This window comes from Hemibagrus wyckioides, linkage group LG09 (genome assembly GCF_019097595.1).
Source record: "Hemibagrus wyckioides isolate EC202008001 linkage group LG09, SWU_Hwy_1.0, whole genome shotgun sequence".
Lineage (NCBI taxonomy): Eukaryota > Metazoa > Chordata > Actinopteri > Siluriformes > Bagridae > Hemibagrus > Hemibagrus wyckioides.
In genome coordinates, this window is record NC_080718.1 from 16,581,688 (window position 1) to 16,599,266 (window position 17,579).

The 17,579-nt window shown below is 39.0% G+C and overlaps 1 protein-coding gene across 2 annotated transcripts in view; it reads right to left on the reverse strand.

Annotated features, from left to right (window-relative positions):
- The window catches only part of kif26ab (kinesin family member 26Ab), a 68,091-nt gene that overhangs the window by 36,855 nt on the left and 13,657 nt on the right, over nt 1-17,579 (reverse strand). The window contains exon 3 of one of the 2 annotated variants that reach the window (XM_058399183.1): nt 5,548-6,024. In XM_058399183.1, coding sequence (XP_058255166.1) covers nt 5,548-6,024 — 477 coding nt within the window. Of the gene's footprint in view, nt 1-5,146; nt 5,278-5,547; nt 6,025-17,579 lie in introns of those variants that run through there. The other variant, XM_058399185.1, reaches the window with a different exon arrangement.

Below are 17,579 nucleotides of genomic sequence, written 5' to 3' on the forward strand. Positions count from 1 at the left end.
AAGATCTGAATATTAATAAACAGATTAGATCTTGTCCAGGGTAACATATACAATTCCTTCCTACAACTATTTTATACAGAGAATACACTAAGCTTAGTGATGTCTAAAGGATAAAATCCAGTCAAATTCATGCAGGGAACTGACTCGCCTTCTCCTGCAACTGAACCTCATGGCAGTGTTGTGAAATGGCTTTATTTAGCCAGGCTCTTTCTTTGTCTGCTAACTGAGTTAGTATCTAAGCAGAATAAGGTTGTGATCAATATCAACTGCCAAAAGCTTGTTTTGTATGTAAGCTGCTGGGCTATTTCCCAGACTCTGCCAAGACTTAATCACTTTGAGCAGCTGACATCTTTTAACTTAAACAAGGCCTGCCATTTTAAGAAGATGTGTTTTATCAGTGCATTCCAGTCACTTTCTCCATGTTTACTCTGGATTAACAGTCTGGCAACTAAAATAACATCATTTATGATCTTTTTATAAAGCATATGGCCTCCAGTGCATGCAGAGTGCCAGCATATACTGACACGGAGACTATTTATACTGATACAATGACATATGAGCTCAAGAAAACTTGCGATGCTCGGATGCAAGAAGGAGGGTTCTGTAATAAACTTCCACTCACTCATAACACTGGGATAACACTTGGAATGTGTATTCTCATTTGGTATAGAAGGCAGATCTAGACAGCTTGTTTTTCTAAGAGAAACAACTAGGTACTTGTTTGTGAAACTTTGCAAACTTGGATACTATGAGAAACTCCTGTGTTAAACCTGTAGAATAAGTGTAGAAAAGTCATGTCTCAACCTTGCAAGAGTAGTATAGAGTATATTTCCATGTCAAACGTAAATGGAAAATGAAAGCAACACCGTGATACATCCAGAACATGACAAACACGACAAGGAAGGAGATCATGGCATACAACATTTCACATGCGCTGTGAAATAAAAACAGCTTCACACTTGTGAACACATGTGTGACTATTTGTGCAGTATATAAAGCTCCTAACACAGATAAGGCAAGAGCAATGCCAGGCCCCCTATCAACAGGATGAATGTTTTATGGGGCCTCTCTAAGAATAAACATGCACGCTTGCACATATGCACACACACACACACACACACACACACACACACACACTGTCAGACTGCTGTCAAAAAAAACCCATGGTTTGACAGGCATAGGGTTTAAGCCCTTATGTCAACCTCATGAGTGACAGACAAAGAAAGAGGGCTGCGCGTGCTGTAGCCTGTGGTCAGATCATTAGGTATGTCTGCATATGGTGTTTGTATCACCTCAGAGACCTAAAAGAGACAACGAATAATAATAGGCTCATCTGAGGAGTCAAATCAACCATGCATACATTCCCTTTCCGGGTTCCCCTTTCTTTCTCTCCCTATCAGCCTCTCTTTTTCTTCTTATGTCAGCTAGTTCGAGAATATCTCTGTGTGGATGCTCCCTAATGAATCCTGAGTCTGAGCTCCCAATCAGCAGTGGGTTACTCCAGCTCATATATAATCCTCATAGTAAATCCCAGGCAGGTATGCTCAAATAATTTAATTTTGCTGCTGAGCAAACAGCGAGGTCAAAAGATAAATGAGGTCATTGTTCGAGATGGAAATGGAAGTCCGTAGCATTTTTGTTTACAAGTCAGATACTGTGACTAGAGCGCAAACAGGTACATGGTCGAAATGTGAAATCGTTTTCACAACATTTTCTCAGTTGCTCTATGAACGACTCCAGAAGGGCCATTAGACTTCCCAAAGGAAACAGATGATAGGGAGGTTTACATGTGAAAGCCACCAGACAACAGAAGTGTCCCTAGTTGACCTTATGGAACACAACACAGCCTCACCCAAACAGAGCGTAGTGGCAGTTTTCTCTAAAGCCTTGGAAATCCCGCTGCTATGGATTAGTGCACATGTGATTACAGATTGTGGGAAATGAAACTTAACAGCTTTAGGTCTAACCTTTGCCCGATTCTCTGACAAACCATTCTGCTATTTCAGTGGCAACAATTATTACAATTATTTATAATAATCACAACCAATTATATCAAACGTTCATTTTAATTCCTCATTCAATTATATTGAGATATACACAGATCAGGCATAACATTATGACCACTGACAGATGAAGTGAATAACACTGATTATCTCATCATGGCACCTGTTAGTGGGTGGGATATATTAGGCAGCAAGTGAACATTTTGTCCTCAAAGTTGATGTGTTAGAAGCAGGAAAAATGGGCAAGTGTAAGGATTTGAGCGAGTTTGACAAGGGCCAAATTGTGATGGCTAGACGATTGGATCAGAGCATCTCCAAAACTGCAACTCTTGTGAGGTGTTCCTGGTCTACAGTGGTCAGTATCTATTAAAAGTGGTCCAATGAAGGAACAGTGATGAACCGGCAACAGGGTCATGGGCAGCCAAGGCTCATTATTGTACATGGGGTGCTTGTCCATTTTTCCTGCTTCTAACACATCAACTTTAAGGACAAAATGTTCACTTGCTGCCTAATATATCCCACCCACTAACAGGTGCCATGATGAGGAGATAATCAGCGTTATTTACTTTAACTGTCAATGGTCATAATGTTATGTCTGATCGTTGTGTGTGTGTGTGTGTGAGAGCGAGAGAGAGAGAGAGAGAGAGAGAGAGAGAGTGAGAGAGAGATCTTTTGAGTGACAAAAATTTGTTTTTAAAGTTCCCCATTTAGCTTCCATGTTTATTATTGCACCTATTGGTCAAATGTCTGAACTGCAACAAGTACACTTAAAAGTCCAGTGGGACAAGATTTGAGGTGCCCTATGCTTGGGAGAGGAGCAGAAGACAGAATGTTAATGAATTGACAGATTGGGCTACTTTATATTACACCATAATAAATAATAAATTTTAGACAAATTCAGATAGAAAGTGTGTCTACGAGGTAGGAACCATTTCTACTGTTAGATATGTTGCAAAGACAGAGGAAAAGGGGCCAGAAATGCATGTGGCATGCTTGTTTTCTCATACAAGGCCAGAGAAATTCTGTTGAAACTTGTCAACCATGGTTAATGATAACACCTTGAACATAACTAAACAAAGGTACTGCTCTAAAACTATCACTCTAAAAATATCACTAGACAAAAGCCTATGTGACAAGTCAAGTGTGATCACCTCTAAACTTAATTTTTTTGAGTCTTTTTCAGGCTTTGTCGCTAACCTGCCCGACCAAAATCTATAATCATGAGCTTCTGCTGATAATTACTAGAGAAATATCACTGGTATTTTTGTTATTCATTCAACAATGTGTTACAGCAATGCAAACAGGTTCCTCCAGAAGCCAATTAAAATGCATGCTGCCTTTTACACACATCTCAGTTCAGGGAAGTCCCAGGCCTAGCTGCTGCCTTTGTGCCTCGAGATTAAGTTCTTCTCCTTCTCTCTTCCATGGAGCAGCTCCTTTGCCGGTGGCCCATTACTAGGGTGATCAGGCCAAAGCCCTGAGGCAATGCAGTGCCAGTAGCATCTCTAAAGACCTGCTGTCAGACCTGGTCCATCTCCAGGTCTTTGTATGTCAGTCCATCCCTACAGAAATCACACCAGCTTTCTTACAAATTAAAGCACCTAGCTCTGCACAGTCCACACCGACCCCCAACCACCCACTCCCAACCCACACACACACACACCCACCATGGTTTTTGTCATTCTGCAGAGATGTCGATGTAATGAAAGAAAGGAAGGCTTTCCAAATCACAGCAGGCACATTTCAGCTTGGTGGAGAGAGACATGCGTTCTCAGCCCTGAGGGGACCCCATTCTCCATGGCTGGTGTGCGTGTATATGTGTGTGTGTGTGTCTAGGCATACATATATCTGACTGTGTGTTTTGCTGCTGAACACCACTAGGCATTCAGCTTCACACTCCTGGCAGCATCGCTGGCTTTTCCACTCGTGCTGTGACAGTATTCCATCACCACAGCTTTTTTCGACTTAAAGCTTTTTATGCCTTTTGGATGTGAAGCACACACGCTGGCTGCTAAAAGCTTTGACGGTTGTGGGCGTACGAAAAAACAAAAGCACTTGTTGACATTAGAGCGATGAGGGAAATGAGGCCACAGTCATACTTTTAACCTCTGCTTTCATCAGCAGATGTAACTCCATCCAGAAACAAAAAGGGGACAGTTTGGAGAGACTGGCTTAAAAAAAAAGCACTACAATAACAAACAAGCAAAAAAAAGAACTGAATTAGGATTAGCAATTAATATCAATCATAAAAAGGGCTAGAATTAGATGAGGCTGGAGCTCTGTGTGTCCATTTGTTGTTTTAACCCAAAGTTATAGTCTATATTTATATTGTGTTTTGCTCATTCAGGCTGTATCTTGTTTATAAGTGAACAAGGGTCAAATTTCACACTTGTGGAATCATTTTTTAAGAACACACAAGAAACTTTTTGGCTTAGAGGCTATACAATTTTCTAAAACTGTACAGAGCACTGTTTTTGCCATGTCTCTACCTCAAAATCAAGAACCTGACAAAAATCCATAACAACATTTCAACAACTCTGTATAAAAAATGTTTTTACAGGCTAGAAACGCTTCATTCGCACACATATAACAAAGAGGTGATTAAAATTTCACATTGCTCATTCAAGTTGACAGGTGCGTAATTGCTCTATTTCCACAACAGGAAAATCAATGACATGTAAAGCTCAAACACTCTATCTCACTTTCTGTCATAAGAGCATTTCAAGTTTGTAGAGACGTTTATAAATTAGCGTTGTTCAATGCGGTACACACTGAAAGTGCAATTGCTTAGGATTACCGCAATTTTAAACTGATGGCTACATTCCCATTAAAACAACAGTAGAATTAACTGAGAGGCTCATCACCTTTACCAAATAGATCTCATTTCATTCAAATAATTATCTGTCGAACCTACACCCATAAAGCTATACGAATAACAATTAATCAGACCTGGTTTTAAAGCCATAACTGACGGAACTATGTGTATTATAAAGTGTCAAGAACTGCTCAATATGAAAGAAAATGAATAAATGTCAGAAGAAATACCATTCTTGCAAATATCATATAGTGTCAAAAAAAAACATTTCAAAAATGTCTTACCTTGAGTTTAATCGACAATATTTATGAATAAATGGTTCACAAACCTGCTTTATAATCCAAGATTGTTTTCAAACACTCAATCCATCCTGTTAAACCTATGAAATGAAACCTATATATGAAGGCGGATTTAAATAGCAGCAGGTGGTTCAAAAAGCAGTAAATCAAACTGGTCTCTCTTCATTTCTAACGACAGAGTTGGACAAGATTTACTGTATGTATTTAATTGACGTTGACGTTGTGTGGGAGGTTCTGACTCTTCTCTATTTTTATTAGTAGTTGTGCTTAACCATTCACTGTCATTTCTGTCCTCAGGTATACTCAGACATAAAGCTATTTAAGATTATATATACAGTATATCCATAAATGGATACTGTATTTCACTATTTTCACTACATCAGAGACAGAAAAATAAATAAATAAAAAAATAAAAACGAGTGTCACCAACCGGGCTTGGCTGAGGCAGGAAGTTGTTGACGCGTGAGATGCTCCACATGCCCTCCAGGTACTGCTGAGCCTGGATGGTGACGGAGCTGAGAGTTCCACTCAGAGCGTTTCCTCCCACAGTGACCTGGACGCTTGGCTTGGTGTTGGATGCCCAGCCCAGACCCCTTCGCTGCTCTGCCACAGGCAGCATGCTATGGGCTGGGTGAGGGATTCTTGATGCAGGGGGCCTGGAGGAGAGTGTGAGCATACCATGGGTAGTCACTCTGGTAGGCTGCCCAGGGAAGGTTTTGGAGGGCAAAGCTGGAACAGTTGCCAATTCTGTGCCAGGGCACAGGTCCTGGAGAGCCTGTAAAGCCTGCTGTCTCAACTGTTGCACTGATGTTGCACAGACCGGGCACCTTGACGCCTCATGCCCACCTTGCACAGGCCAATCTGGGACCTGTAGCTGGTCAAAGAGGAAAGTGGCAAAACCAGGGTCCTGTTGAAACAGAGAAGAACAAGCAAGCAATTCAGAAATAAGGCTTTATTTATATATAAGAACATAAATCTTCCATATCAAGAATTTGTATTTCTCAGCTGATGTACAAGAAGGGAAGGAAAGTGTAAATGTACAATGTGAAGAAGCACAGAGAGTTTTTCATTATTAAAAAAAATGAGCTTCGATATGATTAGAGCTTAAAAATGAATTATCTCCTCAACAGAAATAGATAGACAGTAAAGTTTAGAAGAAAAGACATGGACTCACATTTCTCCTGGGCAATACTACTACAATAAAAATAAAGACATCTATTGCAATACTGCTACATTTATTTTAAGAAATTAAAATGCAAGTTACAAGCTGGCTATGATTGGTGCCTTGAAACACAAGAAAGTGCTAGTCTCTCCTACAGAGATGCATATAGAGAAACAAAAACAAATATTAAGCCTCTTGAGAGGCATAAAAGGAGCGAAGCTCTGGTGTTGTGGTGAGACGGAGGCTGAGGAATTGTTTATAGGACCTCTGAGATTCACACATGGATGGGGTAATCATGATGAGAAGGAGAGAGAGAGAGAGAGAGAGAGAGAGAGAGAGAGCACTGACACATTCACAAGGTTGACCAGATGATCATCTGCCTTCAGGTATTCAATGCATGTAATGTATATGGCCAGAGAATGACAGCTACACAAAGTAAAAAATAGCATGGTATGCTAACTGTCATCTAGGACATCTCCACACCTCTGGGTTTCTACATAGTGCTCACTGCAGCAGCACATAAATACACATAACACACATAATTTTCAGTAATGTCAGAGTATCAGATTACATTCATCTTACTATCAGCGTACTACAGCCTACCCACTTATGTTAATCAATCATACAATAAACACTCTGCTCTGGGATTTAGGAACAAAGGATATTTTTAAAAAATGACTTTGTATTTGTCGTAGATCATCCAGTAGTCCTACTGGGAGCAATATCTAAAGGCTTTGGCAGCTAATGGTGGGATTTGTTAAACAGTCTCCTTATGGAATCAACCACTCAAAATAATGCATGAATTTTTAAAGAGGATCTAAAAGATAAACAACCAGCTACTGTAACCTGAGAGTAGGAGAAGAGCCAGCCATATAACTTGAGGTAGCCAGAGGCCATCGCACCAGCTTTAATGTTCCTAGTGTCACACTCATACACAAACACACACACTCACACACAAACACACACACATATGCATGCTGTCCTGTCTCATTTTTTGCTTCACCTTTCTCTAGAACCTCAGGCAGCTTTTCTCATGTCGCAAATAAGCACTCCTTTGTATTCGGTGCTCTAACCCCTGTGTGCATTGTTAAGGCTTGATTTAAGAAGCATAATAACATTTCGTGTGGCGAACGCTTTCTGCTCCTGGTGCATTGTGGGGGTTGTAGGCTAGGTCATCACAGTGAGGATGGCAGGAAGGTTAAATTGAACTACAGTGAACTAGAATGCTTCAGGATGCAGGGATGGAAAAGTGAGGCAAATTATAAATGCAGCTAGTGAATCAGAAAAGGGAGGAGAAGGAGAGCGTAAAATGAGAGAAAAAGAGAAATGATTAGGGTTAGACTCCTGGCCTGCGGGTTTGTAGGCCATTGTATTACTTCATTGCCAGTCGCTTTATGAAGCTCTGGGGATGAATGAAAGCCCACACTATCTGCTGATTAGGAGCCACTAAAGAACAGCAGAGAGAGCTGTAGGATAAATGACTGCATGCATGCCCTCGGTCTGTCTGCCTGCTGAACTAATGATGATGAGATATAGGCAGAGAGGGGGCAGGGAGACAAGGGCTACAATGAAAGAAAACAGAGGACTCAGAAGGCAGTGGATATGGAAATATGGGTGATTTATGAGAAAGAGAAGAGAAACTAGGAAAAAAGAAAAAAAGATAAATGAAGTGGAGAAACAGAGAGTGAAGAGTGTAAGGAGATGAGAGAGTAACATCAGGCCACTTCCAAAACCTTGACCTCGTGCATCTGGAAAATATGGTCTCAGCTGTAAGCACTCAACAGTGGAAATTAAAAAGAATACAGACACTCATTCATTTACTCTTTTTCTATGCCAAGTAATAATTTTACCATCCACGTTTTAGGAGACCAGAGCACAAATATCATACCCCTATATGTCAACCTTATATATCAAGCTCAGAGCTTTCTTTTCAATCCAAGTCTACAGCTATAAATACACTAGCAGTTGTTTATTTAAAAGAAACAGACATTCTCATAGAATGACTTTCTTCATTTTTGGCAGATTTCTGCTAGTTTAGATTAGTAATGCATGCCTTAACCCTAGATTAAGATATGATTAAGACTTTAGACTACTGATTAAAAGGTTATGAGTTCAAATCCTGACGTTGCTACTGCTGGGTCCTCGAGCAAGGCCCTTAACCCTCAACTGCTCATTTGCATGAGTGAAATAAACTCTGGATAAGGGTATTTGCGAAATGCTGTAAATGTAAACACTTATGTAATAGTGCAGTGACCAAAAAAGTGTTAAATGATAGAAATGTTATATTTATAATTCTTAACAGTATTACTGCCTGACATTTCCACACTCTCTGCATCTTCTAATCAGGGAGCTACAATCAGGAGTCTTTTCTAAAAATAACAAAAGTCCTCAGTGGAAACTACCTGTTTGAGGAAACCAGTGAATTAAGTAAACAACGCTAAGATAGTGTAAAAAAAAAAAAAAAAGATTAGAAAAACCATTTAAATATTTACATTCATCTTAGAAACTAAACCTTAACCATGTCATTAATGTCTTTTGGACAGTTATATTCATTTTAGTGTGACCAACTGCTTACTGGTCTGTTAGTCTATTAACTGGTCAAAAAAATGTATTGTTCTGATAATAAAAATGTTTACAAATTATTGTTGATGCCTCACTTTACTTCAACGAAAACTATGTTCAGGTAGAGTGTAGGATACTTCAAAAGCTGTTAGAGACCGAAATCTAATTTCAGACATATAGCAGTTGCGACTGTGGTTATATTTTATGGAAAGGTTTGATCTTTTAGGCATAATATTGATCAGCTTAACTGCTTTATTTTGTTTTCAGATTAATGGTGCAGTATTGTCTACTGGGTTTGTACAGCTGTTCAGATTTTGCACAGATTAATTTAGCAAATGTAAAATAAAAATGCTCGTAGATATCATGAGGTTTGGACTAAATCACCGCAGAGCGGAAAAAAAGCATAACTACACAGCACTCAAATAATCATTACATTTGTTTATCAAAAAGTAGCTGACAGGCTCTGTAATTAGAAAGACATTTTTACTGCAACCCTAGTAATGACTGATGGATGAAGCCAGATATCATCCAGCCGTATATCTGAAAGCATATCGTATTTAGATCAGCTGTAAAGGGTTCTTCAATACAGAACAACTCTCACTGTATGCTGCCTTATCATGTCTCTGCACTTTAATTCTCTGTGTGAAGAAGCAGAAGAAGTTTAATTAACGCTGCGTCTCATTCGAATAATCCTTCCATAAACATCATCTACAAATGGAAATTTTTAAATTGTACAAATATGTGATTTGCATACAGAATGCACTGCACATGCTGTTGCTTTGTTAGACAGGGGTAAATAAATCATGCAGGTGAGAAAACATTTAGCAGATTCACCAAAGGAAACAGCCATGCCCATAAATAGTGTTGATAGTCATATAATAGACCCTTGGGTTTTTCCCATTTACTTCCTTTTGTCTATATATGTGTGTAGGCTACTGAACTCAGACATAAAACTAATGCTTTTTGTGTCTGGTTATGCTCTGTCTGCCATCAGAGCTTGGACAGATGCATAACAAACTGACCGCTAATGGAAGCGGCACACACTGTGCCCAGTGAGGATTCAGAATCTCTACAGTGAGGCTTAAAAGCAACTTAATACAATGTAAATACAAATTGACACATTGTTTTTCAGCTTTCTAGTGAACAGCTGGGGCCAGCAGGATGCCAGGCCACTTTTCACACAGGTAGGTGAAATAAGGAGTTTCCCCATGAGCAGGGGTGCAGGGATGACAAGAGCAGCTGCTGCTACAATGCCCACAGTGACACAGGAGGAGAGCAGGGCTTTCTCACGGCAAGCCATTAACAGTGATTACACTGACTCGGCTCTAAAGACCACATCCAGACCTAATCTCTACTGACCTTCTCACACACATGCCCGAGTCAATCCTCAGGATCGGAGATTTCTCTCGCACCAGGCGCTGAGCAGGACCCCTGTGGGCTTAATCACTCTCAGCAGCAAACTCACAAGGAGAACATGCATGTGTGGTTTGGTGATTAGTCTTTCCTTGCGTTTACCATTTCCACTGGTGCTAAAAGCTCCTTCAGACTGAAGCTAATCCTGTCAGCAGACTGTGCTTTCTAAACAACTTCTCAGCAAGCAGGTTGGGTTTTGACCTCGGATTCATGAACATTCATTCACTAAAATAATACAGCTCCAGCTTCAGTTCTGATGTTAGAGTAAAAAAGAGAAAAAAAAAACAGTCCATCCTCTTTAAGTGCTCACTACCACCAAAAAGAGGGAGGCATGGGCAAGTGGTGAAATGAATGATAAGTGCCAAACCATCACCCACACATTTTCATGGCAGTGAGCCAAACAGAGAGGACACAGGGTCCCCAGAAAAACATATGCTGGTCTCTGATTCAACTAATTTAACATGGCACAGTTGTGCACTATTATTTGACTAATGCTTCTATGAGACACTTTATCATAATTTCCACTATAAGTATCATACAAATAATTTAATTCAGTGCATTAAACACGAGGCAGAATTTGGAGGGCTGTACAAGAGTCCATTTATTTTTTAAGCAACATGTTCCAGTTAATCTGAATTCTTAATTGCAAGTTCAAGCATTGTTCAGAATATATATTCAAGCAATGCTTTATTATTGGTTAAGATAAAGCTGCAACATTTAATAAAAATTGAAAAATAAAAACTGAAATCCAAAATGTTATTATGCAGCCTTTATAAGAAACATAGAAATAATCACACCTTGAGCTACAAAAATTAATTACAGTATTAACTACTCACCACTTATCAGCATCATAGATAATTATTGTTGCAATAATTGAATACTGAATATAAGTATCAGGTGATATTGCCCTAAATGACACATGGGTATCAGATCGGATTTTATATACTTTCCATCAATTATCTGGTGTATGTATTACTGTAAACTCTGTGAATGTACCTGAGTGATAATTTCTTTCTTTTTATGTAGAGTCAAGTACATAATTAACTAAAACAAAAGTCGGGCCAGTAGTGATCCTTACAGCAATGGAGCTTTTATATAGTTTTGCATATATTAAAGGAAAGTAAATCAGATTTTACACTGAAACTATTAGTGCATCTATACTGATAATAAGTGTCTTCTATTATGCACCACTTTAAGGACTCCAGGAAAACTAAACTTGTATTAAACATCTGTTGTCTGTACCACTGTGGTGTGTGCAGGAGGCTAAAATTAGTTACACTCAGACATAAAAAAAACAACTCCACCAGAACACACAAGTACAGTGGAATGTTTTTGTGTATCCATGATAGAGACCATCATTACTTGCTCACTTAATTGCCTTTTTCAGCACACAGGCTTGCAAAAGAAACATGTTCTTTGTCAGAGTGTTTGGACAGCCCCCTAGCCTCACTACCACTCACCTCTGAGACTTGCCAGCAGTCTCACTTACTCTCAATTTCTCTCTTTCTCTGTTCCTCTCTCCTTTTCATGTATCCCTTTAGGTACACACCGAAATGCAGTACAATATTTTCTTTAAAGGTTTTGGAGTTTAAAAAAGATACAGCAAAGATATGAGATCTGTATAGACCCATTGTGTGCCAGTGAATGAAATTCTCTCCAACACATGAAGCACATTTACTTATATCTAATTAAAATTCGTACCGTACCTCCCATGAATTATATTCAAATGTTTTTGATTTGACTTTCTTTTCAAAGCCCTCAGTCCAAATTAGCTTGAACACCAAGTCACATGTTCAAAAAAGCACACTGCTGAAGATCTAGATTTACACTACATCCAATCAAAAACAACAACACTTCTCACTCAACTAAAACTCTGAATACAGCATTCTTCATGAACAATTTAAATGATCCCATGTCATTAAGCTGTTTTGAGCTTTTTTCACTTTAACAGCTTGTGCTCACATTTAGCTTACTTAAATTTCTGGCATTTGGCAGACATCCTTATGCAGAGCGACTTACAGTTTATCTCATTTTATACAACTGAGGTTTAAGGGCCTTGCTCAGGGGCCCAGCAGTGGCAACTTGGTGGCCATGGGATTCAAACGCACAACCGTCTGATCACCAATACAACACCTTAACCACTAAGCTACCACATCCCCCTTAAGGTTAAGTTTACTTAAATCTTGTGCCCCTTTTTCCTAAACGTGTTCATCTGAAATGTTCCTAAAAGCACAAGGCCATGCATGCTGATGTCATATGACTTTGTTCATGTGATGTAGCTCCAGTTTATGAAACTATAATGAAAACTACATTTTTCCATAAAGCTTTATTTAATTTCATTCCTAATCAGAAAGTAACGCAAACTGCTACATTCAGGCTTTGTCTCTCAGAAGACAAACTGGTGTGTGTTTATATATACAAGCTCAACTGCTTCCGCAAGTACCCACTTAAACTCCCTGATGAAAAGCTCTATAAGAAACAACTGATAAGACGATGAAAGTCCTCAGACTGTCTTTAATTGTGTACTTGATGTTTGATGTTTATGGAAATACAGTGAAAGAGCTAGAAGATCCTTGAATTTTCATTGCATACAAAATGCCTGGAGGAATGTGTTTGTGTGTGCATGTGTGTGCGGTGGGGTGTAATGTGCAGCATTTGTGCAATGTGATGCTTCTTTTCTATTCATGAGAAGACTCAGGACAAGCTACAAGCTGTGGCTCTGGGAATTTATTTACCCTTCGAATACAGTACATAAGCTAAGCCAGGTATAGAGTGAAGTCATGCATGAAATGACGAGTCGTCCAATGACAAAACCACAGCACCGTGATACATCTTGGCGCTTTCATTTATATTCTCGACTACTTCTTTTCCACACTTTAATCTTCTTCGTTCATGGCCCCTCTGACCTCTTCCGAAGACTTAAGAGCAGTTTTAATGGATTGAGGTAAAGAAAATGTTTACAGGGTACAAACCCAGCTCCCAGTTCAGCCAAACAAAACAACATGGAGATGTTTGAAGACAGCATTTATAGTCTGTGCTCTCAATTCAGAAAAAAACAAAGCCATTGCACTTTTACAGCGATTCATGACCCTCTTACGTACATCGCTTATACCCAAAAAGGACAACTGCAGGTTAACAACTAAATGGATACAGCAGCCAGTCCCCCATAAAATCTGAGCCAGGAAAGCACCACTAAAGTGATCTAAAGATTGATGATGTACTAAGAGATCATAAACAGAGATCTACAGCGTCAAATAACATAGGGTTATTTATACCTTAGGAGGTTTCACAAAGAATAAACTCAGAGGGGCACACTGTCAAGAAATAAATCAAAACCTTTACCCCTGAAAATGTACTGCTCTGCCATTCATCTACACCCATTAAATGATCGCCAAGCAACATTTGTGTATTACACCTCCTGTTTTCTTAATAGCTAAAGGGGCCCACAGAATCAGCCTAGCTTGTCTCGTCCAAAGAAGTTATTTACTGAGAAAAGAAGACAAACAGAAAAAGGAAAACACTCCAGCACATAAGATGCTGCCACTCACAACACACAAGTCCTTTGTATAGCAGCAACGTTTATCTAAAGCTACACATCATCATGCATAAAATAGATTTGGTCATTCACAGCTCAAACTGGTCTGAATGGACAAATTAAAAAGTGTGGCATTGTTTCAGGACTGTGTAACTGCCACATGCAACAGTCATGCATTACTTAGCAACATAACGTAGATTTCTTTCTAAGAAAATTGAGATGATGTCAACCCCAGTATGCTGGCACACATGGAGTCGATCTCCACTATACCTTCATAACTCCAACAGCTTGAAAACTATTTTTATGACATTATAGCAATAGCTATTATCCCATTGTACTTTAGCCTACCAGCACAACAATGGATCCTGTGACAAATCACGAAATTAAGCATATTAAGCAGTAAATAAATAAGCTGAACTCAATAGAGCACAATTAATCCAGATAATTCAGTGTGTCAAGTAAGAATGTGAATTCTGCACTTGGCAACGAAACTGTAATTTCCCATTATCCATCTATTAAGCAGCTTTCTTTGTGTGACAGGTATTTAGAGACCATGGAGCTGCTGATAGAAACATCTGAGGCTACTGCAGCATGAACGGAATGAATGCTGTCTTTTGGGCTAATAGAGACGTCTAGACAAACTCAATAAAGATGCTCAGATAGAGAGAGAATGCCCACAACCCATCTCTATCTAGACCAGGCATATGGACAAGTGTTGATGCACACACGTGCACACACACACACACACACACACACACACACATTACCCACTTACAAATAGTAAAAGGGGGTTTCCTCCTATTTTTCTGTCTGCTTTTTGTTAAGAGATTTACTTATCAAGAATAGAGACAATGGCTATTTAGTCACTGTGTCTAACAGGAACAATAGAGGAGGCTGTAAACGGCCTTGTAGCACACAAGAAAAAAGTCCCTTCACTCCACATTCGAATAAGTGAGGTTAGAAGGGTGAGGGCGGCCCTGAGTTATAATGGGCTGAATTGAAATGGCAAAATTACATGAAACGAGAAAAAGGCTCAGTGTGAAGAAAAGCACAGACAGGGGGATGATTGCCTGTGTTTTTTCAACTGTGGATTGCTCTCATTTCATTGGCACTGCTGTCTGGCCAGGCAAAAAACTGTCCTGTAGACTGAATATTGAAAAGGCAAAAAAAAAAAAAATGTTCATGTGTCAGAGGATTCTAAGCTCCGTTTTTTGCTTGAAAGTATATTCTACAGTCTAAAATATTGTTTGCACTGTACAGTTATGTCCTGGTCATTTTTCAACCATGCCTTATAATCCATCCAATATCATCCTGTTGTCCTTTCTAGTTGCATGCAGTTATCCATCCTGTGTACTTACTGTATTTCTCATCATCACTGCCATGTATTTACATTTTGTGTTATTCCATTCTACTGTATATTGAGTCACACAAATGTGTACACGTTATATATAGGAATAACAATAAAACATCCTGGTGTGACTTTCCCCCTGCGTCCCTGTATCTGACATTCACTAGTAATCACAGTCGAATCAAGCCAACTATCAAGACAATCTATCAACTATCAAGACAATTCTTTGATCCACTGTGTGAATAAAAGGTAAAATAAAAAGGTAATATGTCAATAACAAAAAACATTATAGTGCTGTACACCACAGTAATAATACATGGAAGCAGTGCAGAATGTCCTATCACAGGTGTTAGCGAGTATCAGCTTGGGACAAGGCTAAATCTGCATATGAATCGGAACACATTACAGTATGTGACCATTACATTACTTTAATGGCTTTGCTTCTGCTGGAGGCTTATTCCCATGCAGTAGCACACAGCGAGAGTGAACAATCCAAATATTACACCCACTCAGTACTCCAAGCAACAGGATTTCCAGAAGCAGTCTGGCTATCTGAATTTGGAACAATAAAAATAGCTTGTGATACATTACATCACTGTTTTCACTAATACAATAGATGCCTAATGTAATGCTCTGTCCAGGCTTTTGAGTTGATAAGGTTTACCCAAGCATTACAACTACTCGCAGCGCATAAATGTGGGATTAGGGATGCGTAAGCATGTCCACAGTCCGTGCCTGAGGGCTTATTTGCAGGCTCAGGGGTCAAAGGTTAAAGGTTGGCTAATAGGGCAGCTTGTGGAGGTCTGCACAGCAGTGCTCCCCCTTCAGAGACCGGCCTTCAAGTGCAATGACCTCTGACATTTGCTCTTTCCTCTCTGCCCCCTGCAATCATTGTGCACCAGTATATATACACACACGTCTACAGCAGCCTCAGTGCTTATTTAAGGGGTGATTTACAAGACCCCAGTACATATGGAGACACACATTCTGATTAAGAGACTAAACCCATCCCTTAAAATAATCACTAATTCTCAGTACTAAGTCACGAATATACATATGAGGTTCCTCCAGGAATTTAGCTACAGTTTTCATGAAATTCACTTAAGTTGCTTCTTAAAAATGTAATCAATCTTCATCGCATGTATTTATGTTGACTAATCAGGACTAAAGTATTTGCACATGCTTTGGCACTTCAAAAGCTCAAACAATCCCTCTCCACCCAAACACAGCACAGGAACAAGAAGACTTCCTCTCTAAGCGCTCTTTCTCATGCACTACAGGAAACAGAAGGCTCTGGCCTCAGACATTAAAAATGATCCACTCTTGGTTCTGCTGTTTAAATTTTCACAGGTTGTCTCTGAGAAAATCAGCAGTGCATCAGAGAAACAGCGAGTGGAATACAGTTCAGCTGAAGAGTTTCTGTCATCATCTACATCTTTAGAAAACACAAACCAACCGCACACTGTTGTGAGTGCTGTGTGAGTCCAGTGATAAAGCTGTAATGAAAGAAGAAAAAAAAGCATCCATGACACTACATACAGGTCTCCTTCAACATTAAAATGGCAATTTTGTTAAAAGTGGCTCCAGGCTAAACAGAAAGAGATTGTTGTCTATTGCCAAGGTTAATAATTATTCCCCTTTCTAATTAACTGTCTAGGTAATTCCAGACTATAGGGTTTTATGTAGAGAGACAGGCTCTGTCTGCATCTTTGGCTGGGAATCTAAAAGAAAACCTTAGAGGAGATGAAAGATATGGAGTCTTTTAGATGTGATCATATACACTGAAAAAGGGACACAAAGCAAATCATTAATTATTAATCTGTCAACATAATTTTTAATATATTCATTTGTTTACCTATCTCCCAAGCAGATTTACACGACTAAAGAGTCTGAAAAACAAACAATGCATAATTACCTCAGTATGTCTAAGGAGTTTCTGCATATAATGTAGGTCAACAAAGCTTAGTCATTTGATCAAGTGTATTGTCAAACACACAATGTCTAATATCACACAGTGTATCATTAACGTTGCATGTTCTTCACTGAAATCTATTAAAAATTGGTGAGTCTATGACAGTATGCACTGGGTGGTGTTTGTTCCTCTAGCTGACAATTTGTCAGATCCTCAACATCAGCAAAAGTATATGAAATATAGAACATACAAATAGATAGACAAATAGAAGCACATTACACAATAAACGACATAATATATCAGAATTGTAGTTGCGTTTCTAATTTTTTTACTTTATAGAGCCAAATGGATCTGTTATCTGTATTAATTTGTTTTTTTTATTTATTTTGTTTATGGCTTATTCTCGACTTTTTTTGTATTTTCTTTTATTCACAGTTATGACCATCACAAATATGGATAAAATTCAATTAATGAACAAATTTCTTCTAGCAAACAGGTAAGCATATCACTCTTGCTGATTATATCAGTAT